The sequence below is a fragment of the Indicator indicator genome, chromosome 2 (genome assembly GCF_027791375.1).
Source record: "Indicator indicator isolate 239-I01 chromosome 2, UM_Iind_1.1, whole genome shotgun sequence".
Lineage (NCBI taxonomy): Eukaryota > Metazoa > Chordata > Aves > Piciformes > Indicatoridae > Indicator > Indicator indicator.
This window is the reverse complement of record NC_072011.1, coordinates 51637421-51657789: the sequence shown is the minus strand read 5'-3', so window position 1 is coordinate 51657789 and position 20369 is coordinate 51637421. Positions and strand designations below refer to the sequence as shown.

Below are 20369 nucleotides of genomic sequence, written 5' to 3'. Positions count from 1 at the left end.
GCTAGCTGTCCAAAGGGATCTCTTGCTTTATCAGTGCTCTGCAACTGCAAGCTCTTACGAAGGCCCAGTTATAAATGTGCCTTGAGCACAGATCAAGAAAATGTGGATTTTTAATTTTGAAATTTCCCTTTTGATTGGGGAGGAGCACCTAACGCTTGGCCAACATGTTATGTGACTCTACTCATACCCCATGAATGAACTTGTTCTGTTCTGTGTATTACAATATATAAGAACAGCAGAAATAACTGTGAAAGTAAAATCTTGATCTACCTGAAGTTTGTGAAGGTATTTCTGTGCTCTATAGTGAAATCTGGGTTTGATTTTTGTCTGTCTTACCTTATCTGTGTCTTATGCTCCATGAAGTAATATAAAAGTGGAAAAGCTGTCGAGTGACATGCGCTTTCTGATTATTTTTAAAAGCAAATCTCTTTTTGTTCCTAGAGAATAAATCAAAAGGCCTTCAGTGGGTGATAGATACCACCATTGCTTATCCCAAAGGTGAACCCATAGACATCCAAACTTGGATTCTCGGCTACCGACAACCAACAGTTACTCATGTACACTACAGGTAGGAAACAAACCTTCTACTCTTACATTGAACTAAAATATTAAAACCCAAGTCTTCAGAAATTAGTGATATCATGTCTCAGGATACGAGAAATGAGTCACTAAGTTGTTTGGTTTTTTTTCTCACACAGTTGCGTAGCTCATATTATCCAAACACAACAGTTTTCTTTTCAAAAGTTCAGTGACCGTTCCATATCTTGGTATATTGATGTTTTTGACTGATGTCCTGTGACTGAATCTATTTATAGGGAATAGATTTGATGGCCAGGTTATCTTTTCCACTTTAATATTAAGGTGATGGTAAAACCAGCTTGTGTGGGTTTTGTTGGTTGGTTGGTTTGGGTGTTGGTGTTTGTTTTGCTTTTTTAGTTCTGCTTTGTTTTTTTAAATAATGGCATCAAATGAAAAATCAGTGTCTTTAAGTAACAGGTTTTCTAGGAGATTATTATATATTGTATTTAATTCTCTGAAATATCTCTTTTTTTGCTCAGGGCATACTGTTAATAGCTGAGTAGAGCAACACTCTAGAAATAGTAGCAAATGTCATTAGCACCTGTCATGGGTTTAATTGAATATTTGCTACTGTTACTCAGAATCATCCTGCCTCATGCCAGCTTCAAAATGAAAGTGCTGGCTGGAACAAAGTATTATGGGGCTTGAAGCTCAGGTTATGACATGGGAGGCTTCCTGTCCTGGTTGTTGCTTTTGGGTTCCAGGTTTTGGTTCTGCATTTTGCTGTACTGTGTCTGTAAATAGGCTAAGCTAAGGTGCATTGTATTATTGACTAAGGTAATTGTGCATTATGTTATCTTATATTAAACTCTTTTTGTCTCAACTCTGTATCTCAACCCAGAGGTTTTCTTGTGTTTTACTTTCCCTCAACTCTGTGTTGTGGGGAAGCAGTCAGGTTAACCCGTTACAGTGCCTTAACCTGCTACAGCACCTAGGGTGGGATATTATTTAAGCTTTTCTCCTCAGCAGTTCTTTAGGTCTTTCTTAGGTCTCAGGACCTAAACTAATGGAGAGAGAAGTTTCATGTTGCTTTTTGATTTCAGTTAATTACAAGTCTGAAATCTCCAGAAATATTTTAACACTCTTCCTGTACCAAATAAGTTGATCACATTTCATCCCCAAGTTGCGTTATTTTGTCTTAATTGCCTTTTGCTGATGTAGAGACCTTTTAAGGCTTTTACAGTAAGATTTCAAATACCTTTGTGTGAATTCCCTGGGTGTCAGTTTAATTGGGAATGACCTTCTCCATCATCCTTGCTGTGTCGGTGTTGTGTGATGCAGAGTACAGGCTGCTCACTGGAGCTGCATTCCACAGCTGTGTTTAAATCTCTCCCTGCTTTTTATAGAAATCTACTTCAAGTTTTTCTGAAGGTGAACATACTCACACTCTCAATTATGTAAGATAGTGTAGTATTTATTGTGCTTTATTCAGGTCACCTTAGCACTCTCAGATCTCTGGGATAGTTGCAAGTTGGATGTATTTAGAATTTGACTCGAGTATTTCCAGAAATACATCCTTTTAAAAAAGAGGGAAAGTTAGTGTGAGTTGAATTAACTTCCTCCTTCTATATGTGTATATTCAAAACCTATTTTTAAGCACAAACATAAAGGTGATGTCACCTTCCTTGCATTTAACTTAATGTTAGTTCCTGAAATACTAAAATTCTAAGAAAAAAAAACAGTAATTGTTTATTGTTGAGTGTAGATGTGTGTTCTTATGGAGGGTCTAAATCATAAAATGTTTTGTTGGTTTTTTTTTTCATTTTGGGGTGTTTTTTTTTTTAAATAACCTCCAGTGGTTATGACTGACCTTGTAAAAACATTTGAAGTACACCCCCAATGGAAACTAATGCAGTGGCATGTCTCTGAAGGCAGAGAGCTGGGTGTAACACCTCTGAAATGAGAACTGAGTGTTTAGATTTTAACTGGAGCTTTGGCTAACGTTCCAGTCCTGGTAGTTCTTAAATTGGCATTTACCTTCCGATTTGAGGGCTTGAATTGAATGCAGAGTAGCAGCTCTTAAAGATGTGTTTAACAAAGTGCCTTGACTCTGACAGCAGGCACAGGGAGGCAGCCTGCACGCCATCCTGTAGCAGGTTCCGAGCAGGTGTTGCATCTGGATAGCTCTTTTGATGCTGATGGACCTGGCCTTCATGAACTTGTTAAATACCATTTTTAACCTGCTGATACTTAGTTTCACTGTTTGCCATGATGACACAGTGTGTGACTTCTTGAGGGTGTCGGCCAGGATCATTTCCTTTTTTGCTTGCATTAAGTTCTCCACCTTATGCCTTCACCCTGTTTCCCATGTCCTGCCAGCAGTGGATGAATCATTCCTCAGTGACGCTCTCCGTGACCTGTGATTTTTACAGACAGCTTTCTCATATCCTGCCTTAGCTGCTCCTGTTGCCCTTCCAGCCTGATGAGTCTTCATCTACTTGGTGTCTCCTTACTCAAAAGCCTTACCCTGGTATCTTGTTACTTCTGTCTGTGCCTTTTCTGGCTCTGCTCTAACTAGGGTATGAGTTGACTGACATTCTGGATTCCCCACAGAGATTTCAGGATCGCTTACCGGCGTAATAATAGCTAACCTTGGAGGCTGTGCTAGTGTACATGTAGCTGCTGGTCCTTTTTCCTTTCCCAGTGTTCACTGCCTTGCATATACTGGTATTTGATTTCATCTCCAACTGTTGTCAGGTCCTTCTGTGATCTTCTCTGTGACTACCGGGAATAATTCCATACAGAAGTAGTCATACTGCTTTTGTATCATATTTCCAGATTTAGCATATCATCCGGATACAGTATGCTAAAACCTTTTAATGTATCTGGAATTAGAGTTGTAGTTTGGTAGTTTTCACCTTCAGTGTTTTTGAGAAAATTTATTTTTAGATACTTCTGTGTAGCTTTAAAAATACTTTCCGATTTTCCATGAAGTATCTATCCGTGGCAGGATAGTCAGAGAGCGACTGAGCAATGTGTATACATGAATTTGCCCGTGTTGCATCATCCTTTTCTATTGCTTATACAGAAATTTTCCTGTTGGATTCTCTTCAGGGCTTTACAGCACCTGATTTTTTTTTTTTTTTTTTTCCCCCCAGATCACCTAACTCTGCTCATTAGGTGGTTTGTTTGTTTTTTTTTTTAGCCAAAATGCTGTGCTGTGATGGGCACCTTCTAGGTTTGGATAAGTTTAAGTCATGTATTGATGACTTGAACAGAGCTTTTGGTACCACTGAAAACCTGTGAAGGTTGAATGTATGCTTGGGAAAGTAAGGGTGGCAGACAGGGAAGAGGAGGGAGCAACCATTCTCTCCCAGAGAATTTCTGTTGTTAAAAGAAAAGTTTATGGCCCTACTCTAACTTTGTGGAACCCTTTCCAAGATTGGGAATCCAAATAATAGACTCCCAGTCAGCTGAAATCAAATTCTTAGAGCTTACTTTTTAAATTATGGGTAAGGTCAGTGGAAACTTAGAATCATAGAATCATAGAATCAGTCAGGGTAGGAAGGGACCACAAGGATCATCTAGTTCCAACCCCCCTGCCATGGGCAGGGACACCTCACACTAGATCAGGCTGGCCAGAGCCTCATCCAGCCTGGCCTTAAACACCTCCAGGGACGGGGCCTCAACCACCTCCCTGGACAACTCATTGCAGGGTCTCACCACTCTCATGGTGAAGAACTTCTTCCTCACGTCCAGCCTGAATCTCCCCACTTCCAGCTTTATTCCATTCCCCCTAGTCCTATCACTACCTGATAGCCTAAAAAGTCCCTCCCCAGCTTTCTTGTAGGCCCCCTTCAGATACTGGAAGGCCACAAGAAGGTCACCTCGGAGCCTTCTCTTCTCCAGACTGAACAGCCCCAACTCTTTCAGTCTGTCCTCATAGGAGAGGTGCTCCATCCCTCTGATCATCCTGGTGGCCCTTCTCTGGACACCTTCCAGCATGTCCATATCCCTCTTGTAATAGTGGCTCCAGAACTGGACGCAGTACTCCAGGTGGGGTCTCACCAGAGCGGAGCAGAGGGGGAGAATCACCTCCCTTGACCTGCTGGCCACACTTCTCTTGCTGCAGCCCAGGCTCTGGTTGGCTTTCTGGGCTGCAAGTGCACATTGACAGCTCATGTTGAGCTTCTCAATTTTGACGATGATTTTAATCTTGCTTTACAAACAACAATTTTCATTACAGATGACATGCTTTTCAGAAGTTCACGATTAGGCTAAGCTGTGGCCTGATTTTCCTCAGGGTGTCAAAAGAAACTTCCCTAGGAAAAAAAGGACAAATGTCAAGTTTCCGATTTTTCGAGACACAGAAATGTGAGGACTTACCCTTCTAGCAGTCAAATAGGTTTTTGACCCTGACAACTTGTTTCAAAACTTACTTGAAAGTGCTGTGAAAACTGTGTTTCAGAAAACACTTAAGGAAACTACTTCTAGGTCAAATAGCACTGGGATTTTGGGGGGCAATTTCAACAGTCAGCCTCCCTGTTAAAGCAGTAAGCACCTAAAAACCAGGACTGGAAGGTGCAAGGCACCTCTAACTAGAGGCATCACTATGAGGCCTGGCTTATAATGAATCCATTGGAAAGGTTTGTTTTTTCTTCTCAGAATGGTTTAGGTTTATGCTTGGATTAATTTGTGATGTGTATTGACCATAAATCCAAACTCACAGCAGTTGTGCTCAAGAGAAATAAATTGAGTGGTTCAGTGTCTATGTAGTAAAACTGCATACTGGCTGCTAACCTCAGCTTCCACCATTCTCCCACAGCAAGCTGAGTTTTAGGATTATTTATTTTCTTCTTACACCAGTTACTTCTTTAGTCTAAACGACTTGGTGTTTCTCAGCTGGTCTTCAAGTTTCTCTAGAAGTAAGAGTTCCCACGTGCTGCTGTTCCGCTGTCAAAACTCAAGAGCTAAAACTTGAGCCCTGGGAATGCAGTTTATTCAATGCTTAGCTTCCCCTTAATCAAGAATGACGTGAGCTTGGGTGTTTGGTTTCTTTTTCACATTAAGTTCCCACTGGGCCATGCCCTTGTGTGACCATGCCCTCTGGCCCACGCATCTGAACTATGTGATAGTGATTGTGCAGAGGCCCTGATGTCGGAGCCAGCCGTAGTCACCCCCTTGGCAGAGCTTGGTTGCCTTTGTGCTGCGTGACAGTGCCACACTATTTCCAGCTAACTCAGCTGTCTTGGTGCCATAATGCAGATGAATTTGATGTCACCTTTCTTTCTCACAACAGTATTTGTAGTGTGCTGCCGGTGAAAAAAGCTTTCAAGCTACTGAGGAAATTCCTTTTTTGTGTGTCTACGTTGATACAGATTTATTGAAATAAACTAGACCCCTGGCTGTAAATAAGATGCTGGTTGCTGAACCAGTTTTGTGGAAATATCTATGAAGGGAATCCAGTTTGGCAATATAGAACCATAGAATTATTTTGGTTGGAAATCACCTCTAAGATCATCAAGTCCACCCATTGACCTAACATGACCATGGTCATTAAACCATGTCCCAAAGTGCCATGTCTACACATTTTTGAATACCTCCCTGAACTCCCTGGGCAGCCTATTCCAATATCTGACCACTTTTTCAATAAAGAAATTGTCCCTAATATCCAATCTAAACCTCCCCTAACACAATTTGAGGCCATTTTATCTTGTTCTATCACTTGTTAAGAGTGAGAAGAGACCAACATGTAGTTCTCTTTCAGGTAGCTGTAGAGAGCAAGAAAGTCTCCCCTCACCCTCCTTTTCTCCAAACTTAATCCCAGTTCTCCTAATTGTTCTTCATAAGACCAGACTCTTCACCTGCTTCATTGCTCTTCTCTGGCATGCTCCATCTAGTCAGTGTCCTTCTTGCCTCAAACTGAACACAGTATTTGAGGTGCCAGCCTCACCAGGGCCGAGTACAGGGGCACAATCACATGTATTTTAGTATGCTATCTTTTAACACAAGCAACTTATTTCTGGCCGTGCCTGAGAAGTACCAACAACCTCCATCACATGGAATCTATTTAAAAGGCCATTAAAACAGTAAATAATATTTTGATTCAGAAAGAGTAGAGGTCTATAAAGGACTTTAATTCAGAGTAGGACAGATGGTGAAGCGCAATTTGTACTTAAAGGTGGTATTTATGGACTTTAAAACTTCACTGCAGAATCGGAGATCATTTCTCAAAAAAGACCATTAAAACGTTAAATGTTTCTGAAAATGCTGTATTTCTGAATATTATTGGGTATCTTTTAAGAAATGGCCATCAGTAGGCAAGTCTCCATGATTTCTTATGTATGCCAACATATCTTTGGCAATTAAATGTCTTTTCAAAAATCCTTTTCTCTTTTCTGGGCTGTCATTTATGCTAATATGTTCTAGTTTGGGACACAGATACACATTTATGTAGCAGTTTAAGAGAGTTGCCATCCCTGAGTCAGCTACAAGGAGCGTCCTGCAGCCACTGTCACCTCCTAGCTGCAGGTAGATAACCTCTAGCTAGAAGCAGAGGTTACAGCAGACAGCTTTGCAGACATCCAGCAGAGTGCATTGTTACTTCCACTAGCACTTTTAACTTCTCAGGGTACAGCCTCTGGCAGGACTGCTTTTACTGAAGTTTAGCCCTTTCCCTACTTCCCCTCGTTTACTTGATGAGAAATGAAAGGAAATATTTCCATTCCACTTGAATTTTCTGGTCAAGTTATCGTATCCAGCGTTACTAAGTTCCTTGTTTGCCATACCAGGAGCAAAGACACTTATTTTCGTGCAGTGTGGGGTTAGTTTTGTCCAAAAGCTAGTGCTCAGGATAATACAGAAACTTGAAATATTACGTGTTGACTTTGTTCCTTGTCAGGACAGTTCTCTGTGGTGATAACACTCTATTTTCCTGAGGAGGCCAGCAGACTTTGCTTTTAGTGGCTTTCCTGATGCTGGATACCCAAAGGTGGGGCAGAGCCAGGGTGATGCTTGTTCTGTGACCACACTGACACCTGTTTACATATCTCATTGGAAAGAAGAAACTACTTCCTGCATCCTTCAACACTAGACCTGGTAGACCTTGCAGCTGATGGTTGGGGGTGATCCTGCTCCAGGCAGAGCAATGGCTATATGCCATTGTTTTGGATTATCTCTAGAGAGTACAACAGTAGACTTCCTCAGTTACCTTTCCTGAACCCAGTCTCTTCAGTGAGGGTGTTCTTTTAAAACAGAGATGCCAGCTGAGCCATTTGCTAGGCAGGGAACAATGATGTTGGCAGTATGTTTAGTATAAATACAGGGGGGATTATCTTCATCTTATCTAGTATAGGAAGGGCTTGTTTCCAGAGTTCAAAGGGTTTCTTTTAAACTTTTCATATCTGATTTAGCTCAGTCATTAATTAATAAGAATGTTCTCCTTGTAAAGGTTTTTCTGGGTAGTCTATGCTTCTAAATAAACTAGTACTTACTATTGCTAAGTTGTGACAGCTAGCATAGCATTATTGGAAAATCAGTTGATTTCCACTCTGCATTAATACATTCATTCAAGCCTAGTGTAACGCTGATTGCTGCTTCAAGTTCCAAGAAGCAGAGTTGAGAGCCAGAGATTCAGATGTTCTGGTGCTGTATTGATTCATACAAGAGCCTGGATGGATTCAGGCAGGAAAGTGGTGTTCTGTGTTCCATTAGTCTCTCACAATATTGCTATCACTTATGCTACTTGCTACTTGTAACAGTGTGAGAGCTGAAATCCCCCTCCCACACCGATGATAACCAGGCTAGCTCAGTCTGGAAGCAAATGAAAGCTGTATTTACAAGCAAAGCTACAATCTATGATGAAATGCAATGAATATGTACAAATATACACTATTTACAACATTTACAAATATGTACAATCAAGAGAAAAGTACAACCAAGCTCCCTTTGCTTCCCCCAAGTTGCCTCCCCGCCAGCCAGAAGGAATCCGCCCAGACGCCCCTGGCAGAAGGCAGAGAGTCAAGAAGCAGAGAGGCTGTTAGACTTAGCTTGTCAAGGTCAGTGTGTTATCTTCAGCCAGAAAAGAAGCAGCAGCAGCAGCCAGCCAGCCAGAAGCCCAGCAAGCAAGCCGAGTCAGACTCAGGCTCAGACTGCCCCAACTCTGTTTTGAGTAGAGATTCTTAAACATTTCTAGCTCTCCAATGGAAGTGTTTAGAATAATCATTATTTTGCTTTCTTACACCCAGTAGTGATTTATTTACGTTCTTTTGCTTTTCTCTGCTTGAACTTTGTGAAGAAAAATTAAAAAGACAGTCTTCAAAACCATCACACTACTCCATTGAACTCATGAATTGTTTTTAATGAATATCTTGTAAGATCTTGCAATGGTGTTTTCAGAATAGAAGGCATGTTCTTGGAAACATACCAGGCTTAACTAGGTTATTGAGCTGTAGAGTTGTTACCATTAGGTAACTGAGACATGAAGGTGGAGCTGAAGAATTTCTGGCCCTTACAATGTAAACTGAATGTGAAGCCAGGTGATCTTAGACTTCTGGTCTGAGCCCACACACACGTTCTGTTAGTTCTGAACCATCTTCAACTTGCGTAAGCAAGCATCTGTCCTTCAAAAATGTACTCTGAAACACAATATTCAGTTGCTGAGTCTTTTTTATCTATTCACAGCAGATAGACAGAAGAGAGTAAAAATAGTGCTTGGTGTCTCAGTTGTGTTTGGGGACAGAGAGCAAGGCTCATAACAAGTTGCTTCTACATAGTTTAATTTTAATCTGCCGTAAAACGTCTGGGCTTCAAGATAAAATATTTCTTTATTGTCTTCATCATTGCTCTTAATATACATGCTGGGGACTTGACTGGACCATCAACTGTTTCATGATATTTGTCTTTGGCCAAAGACTTTTCTTCAGATTGTGTTTGACCTAAGAGTTACTAATTTCTGATTATTGAGACTACCTTTACTGGAGCACAGAGAGCTCTGCAGTGTGAGTGATGTAGGTAGAATTGCTACAAAGGTTACAGAAATAGCTTGAGTTCATGTTGATGCCATAGTTGGTAAATAAAGTTGTTCCATCTCCTTGTTTATCATCTTCACATACCTCTTGGTCCTGATTTTGGGCAGATGTATCTAGTGACTGGGGATGTGTTGTGTTCAAGTTGACCATACTGATGCTCATACAAGAGTGTAAGTTGGAAGCTGGACTCAGTGATGCTTGTGGGTGCCTTACAACTCAAGATCTATGGTTCTGTGATATTGAAGTTATCTCTGTATACTGAAAAAATGTTATTTTTAATTTGATCATTACAGTGAGCGATTCGTTGCTGCTTTTTTCTTCCACTCACAGTTTATTTTTTCGTGTATCAGTCTGAAAGGACGGGAGGCACAAATGGCAACAAAGAAAGCAAAGATGTTGAAAGCAGTTAACAGCAACAAAAGCATTCTTCAGAAGTGTCTTATTTCTGTAGTCTGACATTCCCATATCTGTTCAGACATTGCCCACTTGATTGTGGTATTATTTCAAATTGTTTTCAGTGTAATCGATAAAGGCTCTGTTGGAAACGAACTGAAAAGCCCAATAATGAAAATAGAAGCATGGTGTAAATGACAGGGTAAATGGGAGGTAGCATGAAAAGAGAACCCTACAGTAAAGGTTGTACATCTCAGAGGATGAATTTTTCAGGCTAGCTTGATGCAAAAGTCTCTTTTGCAGTGGCCTCCCAGTGAAACATAGTGGGTATGTAAGTTTTTGTATATATCCAAAGGCACTTGGCATCTACCAAGGAGATTTCACAATTACTGTAAGACTTGAAATTCGATTTTGAAAAAAAAAACAAACAACAACAAACAAACAGTGAGATACAATCAGTTATTTGGGGGTTTCTGTGAATTCTACCCCAGACACCTGATTTTCTAACTAGGCCTGACATTCTGTGTAGAAATACCGAAGCGTTGGTCATTCTTCCACTGGGGTTTTAAAAACAGGGCAGCACTATTTGAGTGCACTTACTTACACAGTCAGTTTTCAGTGTAAAACCTGCCCTAGAAAAATTTCAGACAAAGATGCTCGTATCCTCTGAAGGGCACAAAGGACCCATTTTCTGGGATACAGAAGAGCTATTGGTACTTAGTGATGTCATTAAGTGGCTTCTGCCTGTTGAAAAACAGTGTCTTCAAAATTGTGGCTGAACCTTTCCAGTCTTTTTATTTCTTTCTGTTTCAGTGCATGAACTTTGTTGCTTCTTGGTTTGTGAGTTTTTAAAGGATAGTAATATAGTGTGGTGGGATTCTATCTTAAAACAAAACAAAAAAATCACACAAAACACCCCCCACAAAACAAAAAAATCCCAACCCAGCAACTTTGTAGTTTTTATCAGATGCTGCAGTGCAACATTGGATAGAAGCCAATGTCTTCTCTGTGCATCACTGGTAACATGCAGTATTCCCCTTCTGTATCCTTAATATTTGTCATCTATGTATCAGAGAGAATCAACAATGCACTAGGTTTATGCTGAACTCTTCCCTTCTGTCCCAAAACACAGAGAACAAGAGCTTTATTCTTCACATACAGAATGTGTTTTCTAAGTTTAATTGATATTTGTTTCTTTGGTAGGATTTTTCCTGTTAAAGATGTACCTGCAGAGCCAGAAGCTCTTACACACTGGCTATATCAACGATTCATTGAGAAGGAGGATCTTTTGACACATTTCTATGAAACAGGTAGGATGGTATCTAGCAGAGAGTACTGTGCTTTGCTAATGTCTTTTCTTACAAGGATCTCAAATTGGTGTAAGAATGCATACATGTTCTTAATATAAGGATCTCAATTTGGTGTAAGAATGCAGATATGTTCTTAACATAAGGATCTCAAATTGGTGTAAGAATGCAGATATGTTCTTACCATAAGGATCTCAAATTGGTGTAAGAATGCAGATATGTTCTTACCATAAGGATCTCAAATTGGTGTAAGAATGCAGATATGTTCTTACCATAAGGATCTCAAATTGGTGTAAGAATGCAGATATGTTCTTACCATAAGGATCTCAAATTGGTGTAAGAATGCAGATATGTTCTTACCATAAGGATCTCAAATTGGTGTAAGAATGCAGATATGTTCTTACCATAAGGATCTCAAATTGGTGTAAGAATGCAGATATGTTCTTACCATAAGGATCTCAAATTGGTGTAAGAATGCAGATATGTTCTTACCATAAGGATCTCAAATTGGTGTAAGAATGCAGATATGTTCTTACCATAAGGATCTCAAATTGGTGTAAGAATGCAGATATGTTCTTACCATAAGGATCTCAAATTGGTGTAAGAATGCAGATATGTTCTTACCATAAGGATCTCAAATTGGTGTAAGAATGCAGATATGTTCTTACCATAAGGATCTCAAATTGGTGTAAGAATGCAGATATGTTCTTACCATAAGGATCTCAAACTGGTGTAAGAATGCAGATATGTTCTTACCATAAGGATCTCAAACTGGTGTAAGAATGCAGATATGTTCTTACCATAAGGATCTCAAACTGGTGTAAGAATGCATACATGTTCTTACCATAAGGATCTCAAACTGGTGTAAGAATGCATACATGTTCTTACCATAAGGATCTCAAACTGGTGTAAGAATGCATACATGTTCTTACCATAAGGATCTCAAACTGGTGTAAGAATGCATACATGTTCTTACCATAAGGATCTCAAACTGGTGTAAGAATGCATACATGTTCTTACCATAAGGATCTCAAACTGGTGTAAGAATGCATACATGTTCTTACCATAAGGATCTCAAACTGGTGTAAGAATGCATACATGTTCTTACCATAAGGATCTCAAACTGGTGTAAGAATGCATACATGTTCTTACCATAAGGATCTCAAACTGGTGTAAGAATGCATACATGTTCTTACCATAAGGATCTCAAACTGGTGTAAGAATGCATACATGTTCTTACCATAAGGATCTCAAACTGGTGTAAGAATGCATACATGTTCTTACCATAAGGATCTCAAACTGGTGTAAGAATGCATACATGTTCTTACCATAAGGATCTCAAACTGGTGTAAGAATGCATACATGTTCTTACCATAAGGATCTCAAACTGGTGTAAGAATGCATACATGTTCTTACCATAAGGATCTCAAACTGGTGTAAGAATGCATACATGTTCTTACCATAAGGATCTCAAACTGGTGTAAGAATGCATACATGTTCTTACCATAAGGATCTCAAACTGGTGTAAGAATGCATACATGTTCTTACCATAAGGATCTCAAACTGGTGTAAGAATGCATACATGTTCTTACCATAAGGATCTCAAACTGGTGTAAGAATGCATACATGTTCTTACCATAAGGATCTCAAACTGGTGTAAGAATGCATACATGTTCTTACCATAAGGATCTCAAACTGGTGTAAGAATGCATACATGTTCTTAACATAAGGATCTCAAATTGGTGTAAGAATGCATACATGTTCTTAACATGAATACAGTAGATATAATTATTTAGACTAATTCTGTGTGGCAGAAAAGTATGATTAAAAAAATATCTAGGAAAGTTACATTACCCAGAAAAAGCTGGCATAGGGTAGTGTTTGGAAGCTGGCACATTCAAAACTGTACAAGGAGTGGAAGAAAAGAGATCTAGAATGGGGGCATATAAGGAAGCTCTCTGAGCAGCAAGAGACCTGGTTAGGAAAGGTGAAGCTCAGTTATAATTAAATCTAGCCAGGGAGATCAAGAGGAATAGCAAAAGTTTCTATAGTAATTAATGGTAAAAGGAAGACTAGGGAAGGTGTGGGCCCCCTCAGAAAGAAAATGGGAGAACTGGTGGCAGCTGATGCGGAGAAGGCTGAGGTTCTCAATGACTTCTTTACCTCAGTTTTCATTGGCAAGGGCTTCAGCCACACCCTCGAAATCACAGAGGATAATGGCAGGGACTGGAAGAAGGAACTGCCCATTGTGAGTGAAGCTCAGGTTTGTGACCTTCTGAAGAACCTGAAAGTGTTCAAGTCCGTGGGACCTGATGAGATACACCCACGGGTGCTGAGGGAACTGGCAGATGAGGTCACTAGACTGCTGTCTATTGTATTCCAAAAGTCATGGCAGTCTGGGGAAGTCCCCACTGACTGGAAAAGGGGAAACATAACCCCAGTTTTCAATAAGGGAAAGAAGGATGATCCAGGGAACTATAGGCCAGTCAATCTCACCTCTGTGCTCAGTAAGATCATGGAGCAGATCCTCCTGGAGGCACTGCTGAGTCAGAAGAATAATGAAGAGGTGATTGGGTACAACCAACGTGGCTTCACCAAGGGCAAATCCTGCCTGACAAACCTGGTGGCCTTATATGACAAGGTCACAACATCAATAGACAAGGGGAGAGCAGCCAACATCATTTATCTGGACCTGAGCAAAGCCTTTGATGCTGTCTCACACAACATCCTGATCTCCAAACTGGTAAAAGATGGGTTGGATGGAGCATTCAGGTGTGGCTTGATGGCCACACCCAAAGAGTGGCTGTCAATGGCTCCATGTCCCAGTGGAGGCCAGTGACAAGTGGAGTCCCTCAGGGATCAGTCCTGGGACCAGTCTTGTTCAATATCTTTGTTGGTGACATGGACAGTGGCATTGAGTGCACCTTCAGCAAGTTTGCTGATGACACCAAGCTGTGTGGTGCAGCAGACACGCTGGAGGGAAGGGATCCATCCAGAGGGACCTTGACAGGCTGGAGAGGTGGGCACAAGCCAACCTCATGAGGTTCAACAAGACCAAGTGCAAGGTCCTGCATCTGGGTCAGGGCAATCCCAAGCACAGATATAGGCTGGGCAGGGACTGGCTTGAGAGCAGCCCTGAAGAAAAGGACTTGTGGGTGCTGGTGGATGAGAAGCTCAACATGAGCCAGCAGTGTGCACTTGCAGCCCAGAAAGCCAACCAGATCCTGGGCTACATCGACAGAAGCATAGCCAGCAGGTTGAGGGAGGTGATTCTCCCCCTCTTACGCTGCTCTCATGAGACCCCACCTGGGGTACTGTGTCCAGTTCTGAAATCCCTATTGTAAGAAAGATATGGGCATGCTGGAATGTGTCCAGAGCAGGGCCATGAGGATGATCAGAGGGCTGGAGCACCTCTCCTATGAGCACAGGCTGTGAGAGAGTTGGGGCTGTTCAGTCTGGAGAAGAGAAGGCTCCGAGGAGACCTTATTTTGGCCTTCCAATATCTGAAGGGGACCTACAAGAAAGCTGGTGAGGGTGAAGGTGTCCCTGCCCATGGCAGTGGGATTGGAACTAGATGATCCTTGAGGTCCCTTCCAACCCTGAAAATTCTGTGATTCTGTGAAAACTGATCTAAGGATGTGCTCTTCAATATCGTAGAGTTCAGCTGTGAAACTTGCTGCCCATGGGATTTCATTGAGTGGATTAATTTAGAAAGATGCTATTCAGACTTTGTTGTTTGCAGGGGACGTAAAACCTTAGGGGTTTGAAATGAACAAGTCTTGACTGAAAAGGATTAAATAAGACTCTTAACCTGAGGCAGGTTATTCTGTCTGCTTAGTGCGACTATTTAGTCTGTTCCTTTGGCGCTTGTAGTCTGCAGGACTAATCCAAACCCATCTTCTGTTTTTGCCTAAGCTAAACAGAAAGGTGATATGATTGGAAGGGTCTGTAAGAATTACATGGCATAAAGTGTCTGGAGTCTTAATCTGCAGTCCTGTACTGTCAGTACTGGCCTCCTTGTTGCAAGGTACTGATGATCGCCTCTATCATAATACACTTTCAGTGTTAATAAACTTAGAGCATTAATAAGAGTGCTGAATGAATATTGGCACATGTGACTTAAAATACCAGGTAAATACTTTGAAATTATAGCTGGAGAAGTGTTTCCTCAACGTTTTTTTTGCATCTAGTTGATACTTAAGTATGTCATCTGCCAAAGTGAAAAAGAAAATCCAGTGAGGAAAACAACTAGTTTCAGTTTGAAAGGGAGTTTTTGTCAAACATAGACTGAGTAGGAAGACTCCAGGTGAAATAATGCAGCTTTTCTCTGAAGAAAATTAATTTCTTCATTAGCAAGTATCACAAATCTTGGGGGGCAGGGGGGGAACTATTTGGTCTCTCAAATCAACAGAGTTTAATATTCCAGAGTGGCTGTGTTAAAGACCGACACATCCAAATGCACGTACTGGACTTCATTAGACACATGATTTTGTGAATCTGTTTTAAGCTACACGTGTAGTCAGTAGAAGGTAAAGAGTTCTTGTTATCAAGACATTATTTCAAATTGCTATTAAAATGTCATACCCTAAAAAAACCTTACTAGACCAGATTTTCAGGGAGTATAATGAATATAATCAGTTTTATTCACTGAAATTCACTTCCAAAATGGGATAATTGGTTATAATTTGCCAGTGTAATCAGTATGAATTAATAAGACATATTTTAAATGCAAATACTATGGTGTAGGACCTTATTAGGCATAAATTAACATAATTTAAAGTTACTACCATTTATGCTAGTTGAGAATTTACTTGCATTGCTTTTGTATACTTACTGCAGAAGTGCTGTTAAGAGTTTTTGGAAACCCTCTGGAAAAGTCCTGAGGCTTATTGTGAGGGGAATCCCTGAAGCTGCTCAAGAGACAGCTCTGCATTGACTTATTACATTCTCAAGTTGGTGTGTTTTTAAGACTTGGGGCTGTTTCAGTGTTTTGTTTTGTTTTTAATACATACTGTTTAGGAATTTGTCTGAGTTCATAAAGCTTGCTTCAGAAAGCTGTAGTAAAATTTAATGCTCTGTGAAACCTTAAAAGTTTGCACTGAAAATATCATTGGTAGGAATACATTGTTCTGGCATATTTTCATTTGAAAAGAGGTTCATGATCCATAGATTACTAGGTTGGAAGGGTCCTCAAGGGTTATCTAGTCCAGCCTTTCAGGGTGAGAGTATAGTTTAAAGGAGAGATGGCCCAGCACCCTGTCAATTTGGGCTTTTAAACTGTCTAATGTAGGGGAATCCACCACCTCCCTTGGGAGTTTATTCCAATGTCTAATAGTTCAAATGGTGAAAATTTTTTTTCTGGCACTGAGTGTGAATCTCCCCAGTCTTTACCATGTGATTCCTTGTAAAAAGGGAGTCTCTCTCCTCATGATAGCCACCCTTTATGTACTTGTACATGGTTATGAGGTCTCCCCTAAGCCTTCTCTTCTCAAGGCTGAACAAACCCAGTTCTCTCAGCCTTCCTTCATATGACAGGTCTTCCAGTCCTCTGATCATACTTGTGGCCCTTCTCTGGACGCTTTCCAGCCTGTCCACATCCTTCTTGTATAGTAGGGGCCAAAGCTGTACACAGTACTCAAGGTGTGGCCTGACCAGCCCAGAGTTGGGAGTATGACATCTTTATCCTTGCTTGTAACGCCCTCATTAATGCAACTCAGCATCCTGTTGGCTTTCTTTGCCACCACAGCACACTGTTCACTCATGCTGAACCTGTTGTCCACCAAGACCCCCAGGTCCCTCTCCACAGTGCTGCTCTCAAGCCAGGTGGCTCCCAGTCTGAGCTGCATTCCTGGGTTATGTGTTCCCAAGTTCAAGACCCTGCATTTGGCCTCTTTAAACTTCATACAGTTCCTTCTTGTCCACTCAACCAGCCTGTCAAGATCTTTCTGGAGGGCGGCTCTCCCTTCTGAGGTGTCAGCTTCCCCACTTATTTATGTGTTGTCAGCAAACTTAATCAGGGTGCTCTTAATTCCAGTATCTAAATAATTAATAAAAATATTAGAGAGTGTTGGGCTCAGCATTGATCCCTGGGGGACCCCACTAGTGACAGGTTGCCAATCTGAGAAAGAGCTATTACCACCTTCTGCATACTGCCTGTCAGCCAGTTCCCCACCCACCACACAGACCACTTGCCTAGGTCATAGCATGACAGTTTCTCAAGGAAGCTGTGGGAGACCATGTCAAAAGCCTTGAGGAGATCCAGGCAGATGCTGTCCACCACTTGTCCTGCATCAGCTGAGCCTGTCACCTTGTCATAGAAGGCAATCAGGTTTGTCAAGCACGACCTACCGTTGATGAATCCATGTTGTCTTTTCCCTGTTACCTTCTTCAGTTTATCTGTATTAATCCCCAGGAGGATTTGCTCTGTAACTTTCCCAGGGATTTATGTTAGGCTAATGGGTCTGTAATTACCTGAGTACTCCTTGGAACCTGTTTTATAGATAGGGGTGACCTTAGCCTTCTTCCAGGAAGGAACAAAGCCTAAACCACCTTTTTCCTTTCTGCTGTATTCCTAAGAATTTAAATTGATCTTGGGAAAGCTTGAAACATTAGACATCTTAAAATTAAACAAAAGTAGTATCTGTTTAAAATCTGAATATGAAACTGTTCTGTGATTCCTCTGAAGTTTTCAGCAAAATAACCTTGAGCACACAAATGAAGTTACATTTAGCAGGACAAAAGCACTTGGAGACTTAATTTTTAAGAACCTATAAATTAAGAGCTTATCAGTTGGAAATGAGAAATTGTATACTGAAGTAATCATGCTCTTCATTCCCTCTGATCATAAGCCAGCTGGTATGGTGTAAATAACAAAGCAAGCAGTATCATCCAACAGGCCCACTGGAGAGAGGTTTCATTGGTGCTGTGGATACACTTTTCATCATCTCAAACCCGAAACCTCATCTGGAAATTCCGTGCATAGGTCCATCATCCCTGTTGAAGAAATATGATTTGAACTTGGAAGAGGGACAGATAATGTGTGCTGAGATGTATGAGGAGAGGAAGGAGTTGTGTCTGTGGAGTTGTTTGTGAAGGACAACTAAAAATGGTTGACTTAGCTAGGAAAGTGAAGATTAGTTTTCTAAGATACAAGCTGGCTTGGGAGAGGGGGAGGAGACAGTGGCTTTCTGTACCAAGGAAAAAGGAAGGATTGAAACCAAAGGTCAGACTTGGTACAGTGTAACAAATGGACTAAGGAAGAACAAAGCTTAGGGTAGAGTGGATAAATGGAAGCTTAGCAGTGAGAATTACCAAGAAATAAATGGTGTGGCAAATCTGCCCATGTGTGGAAGTACCTATCAGTGAGAGGATGGACTCATCAAGGGGTTTTTGTGGGGGAGTGGTTTTTAGTGTTTTGTACTTTTGGCTTTTTTTTTTTAAATTTAAGAGCATTCATACATGAAGAAAAGCTTTGTTTTAAATGCTTGATTGCAGATCCTCCAGTGACTGCAAATGGGAAGCTGAGAGAGAATTCACTGATGGTATCTAATTGCCCAAATTGTGTGGTTTTGAAGATTAAAAATTGACGCTGCTGTATCTTTATTCTTTGAATCATTCATTTCTTTTTCTTCTACGAGTAGTTTTGACTCCATAATGCTGCAGCAAGTACATCATCTTCTCTGGTATATTTAGAGGTTTTCTATTCACTGTTCAAGGATTAACAACAACAAAAGTGGTTCATGCCATCTAGGCTTTTTGCATCCTAGGAAAATATAATTCATATTATTTAATAGGCTGATGGAAATATATGCAAATAATTTGCTTGCAATCATCAAGCTCTAATGTATTCAGACACATATAATTTAGTGTTCTTTAATTTTTTTTTTTTAAGTTGTGCTAGCTGAATCTCTTGCCAGTCTTTCCAAAGAGACATTTCAGTAAAATCTTTCTGGAGAACTGAGTGGCAAATTACAGTGCTCCCTTAGTCTGTTTGACTGAGTGCCTGGCCAGTAAATGTTCAAACATGTGCAACTGTTGTTTAAATAAAAGTGTGCACGTTTATATTTTCAAGAGGAACCTTCAGAATGTGTGTGTGTTGCTTCTTCACAGAATATAAAATCATTTCCAACGTACTGCAAAGTTTAATATGGAATCCATTAAATTTGATTGTGCAGATGTTAATAAAACTTTGAAAAATGACCCAGGAGACAGTTGACTGTTGGATCTCCCTGCAAACGCTGAATACAATAGGGATAGCTGCTTTTAAGGAATGCTTTGAAGCTTATGCTTATCCAAATGAAATGAAAATTGTTTCTTCAGGGTTTGGGGTTTTTTGTTTTCCTGAAGATAACTGATAATGCTAGAGAAGCTTCTGAAAGTTTAACAGAATCATACAAGAGTAACCTATTAATTGTTTGTGGGACAATCATCGATGGTCAAGAGTTGTGCATTAAGGCTATTGTTACTGCTGCAGAAGGATTAAATATGGTTTGTTTTCTCTTTCAGGAGCTTTTCCTCCGCTGCAGGGTCAAACAAAAGCCATTTCTCGGGAGATGACCCTCAGTAACCTGTGGCTTGTCGTCATCCAATCCCTTGCGTTTTTGTCAGGCGGTATGTGGTACTGCATCTTGCAGTATTTTTATCATTGCCTCTTTTAAAAGTGGACTGGGACCTGAGGACACAATGGGAATCCAGGCTCTTGCAAACAAGTATCATGTTGTATGTGCAAATGTGAATATTCAAGAGTAAAGGAAAATACTGGACAGACTCTTACTTCTCTTTGGGAAAACTCCAATGAAAGTGAAGATCAGTAACATAGTGACCTGATGGTGTATTATTTTAAGAATTGTCTGTATTTTTAAAAATGTATGCTGTCACCCACACTTAAGCAAATTCAGCATTTGGACAAAAGGTGCAATTGTATAACCACCATAGAAGAATGTCTGTGACAAGAAAATTCTGCCACCACAAGTATTTCTTGGCATTGTAGTTAGAGCTCAGAAAATTCAGCTACTTGTCTCTCCAGTAGTCTGTAAAGCATTGGTGTGGTAGAGATTCCTCATTTGCACAACTTGTACTTTGCTGCAACTCATTGTGCTGGAGTCAATGATACTTGACAGAG

General features: G+C 40.6%; 1 protein-coding gene across 2 annotated transcripts in view; it reads left to right on the top strand.

Annotated features, from left to right (window-relative positions):
- LPGAT1 (lysophosphatidylglycerol acyltransferase 1) overlaps nucleotides 1-20059 on the top strand; it is a 64042-nt gene extending 43983 nt beyond the window's left edge. For both annotated transcript variants that reach the window (XM_054398073.1, XM_054398081.1), the window contains 3 exons: nucleotides 442-568; nucleotides 11145-11251; nucleotides 19754-20059. In XM_054398073.1, the coding sequence (XP_054254048.1) occupies nucleotides 442-568; nucleotides 11145-11251; nucleotides 19754-19905 (386 nt within the window). In that variant the 3' untranslated portion in view covers nucleotides 19906-20059. The remainder of the gene's footprint in view (nucleotides 1-441; nucleotides 569-11144; nucleotides 11252-19753) is intronic.
- The last annotated feature ends 310 nt before the right edge of the window (nucleotides 20060-20369 follow it).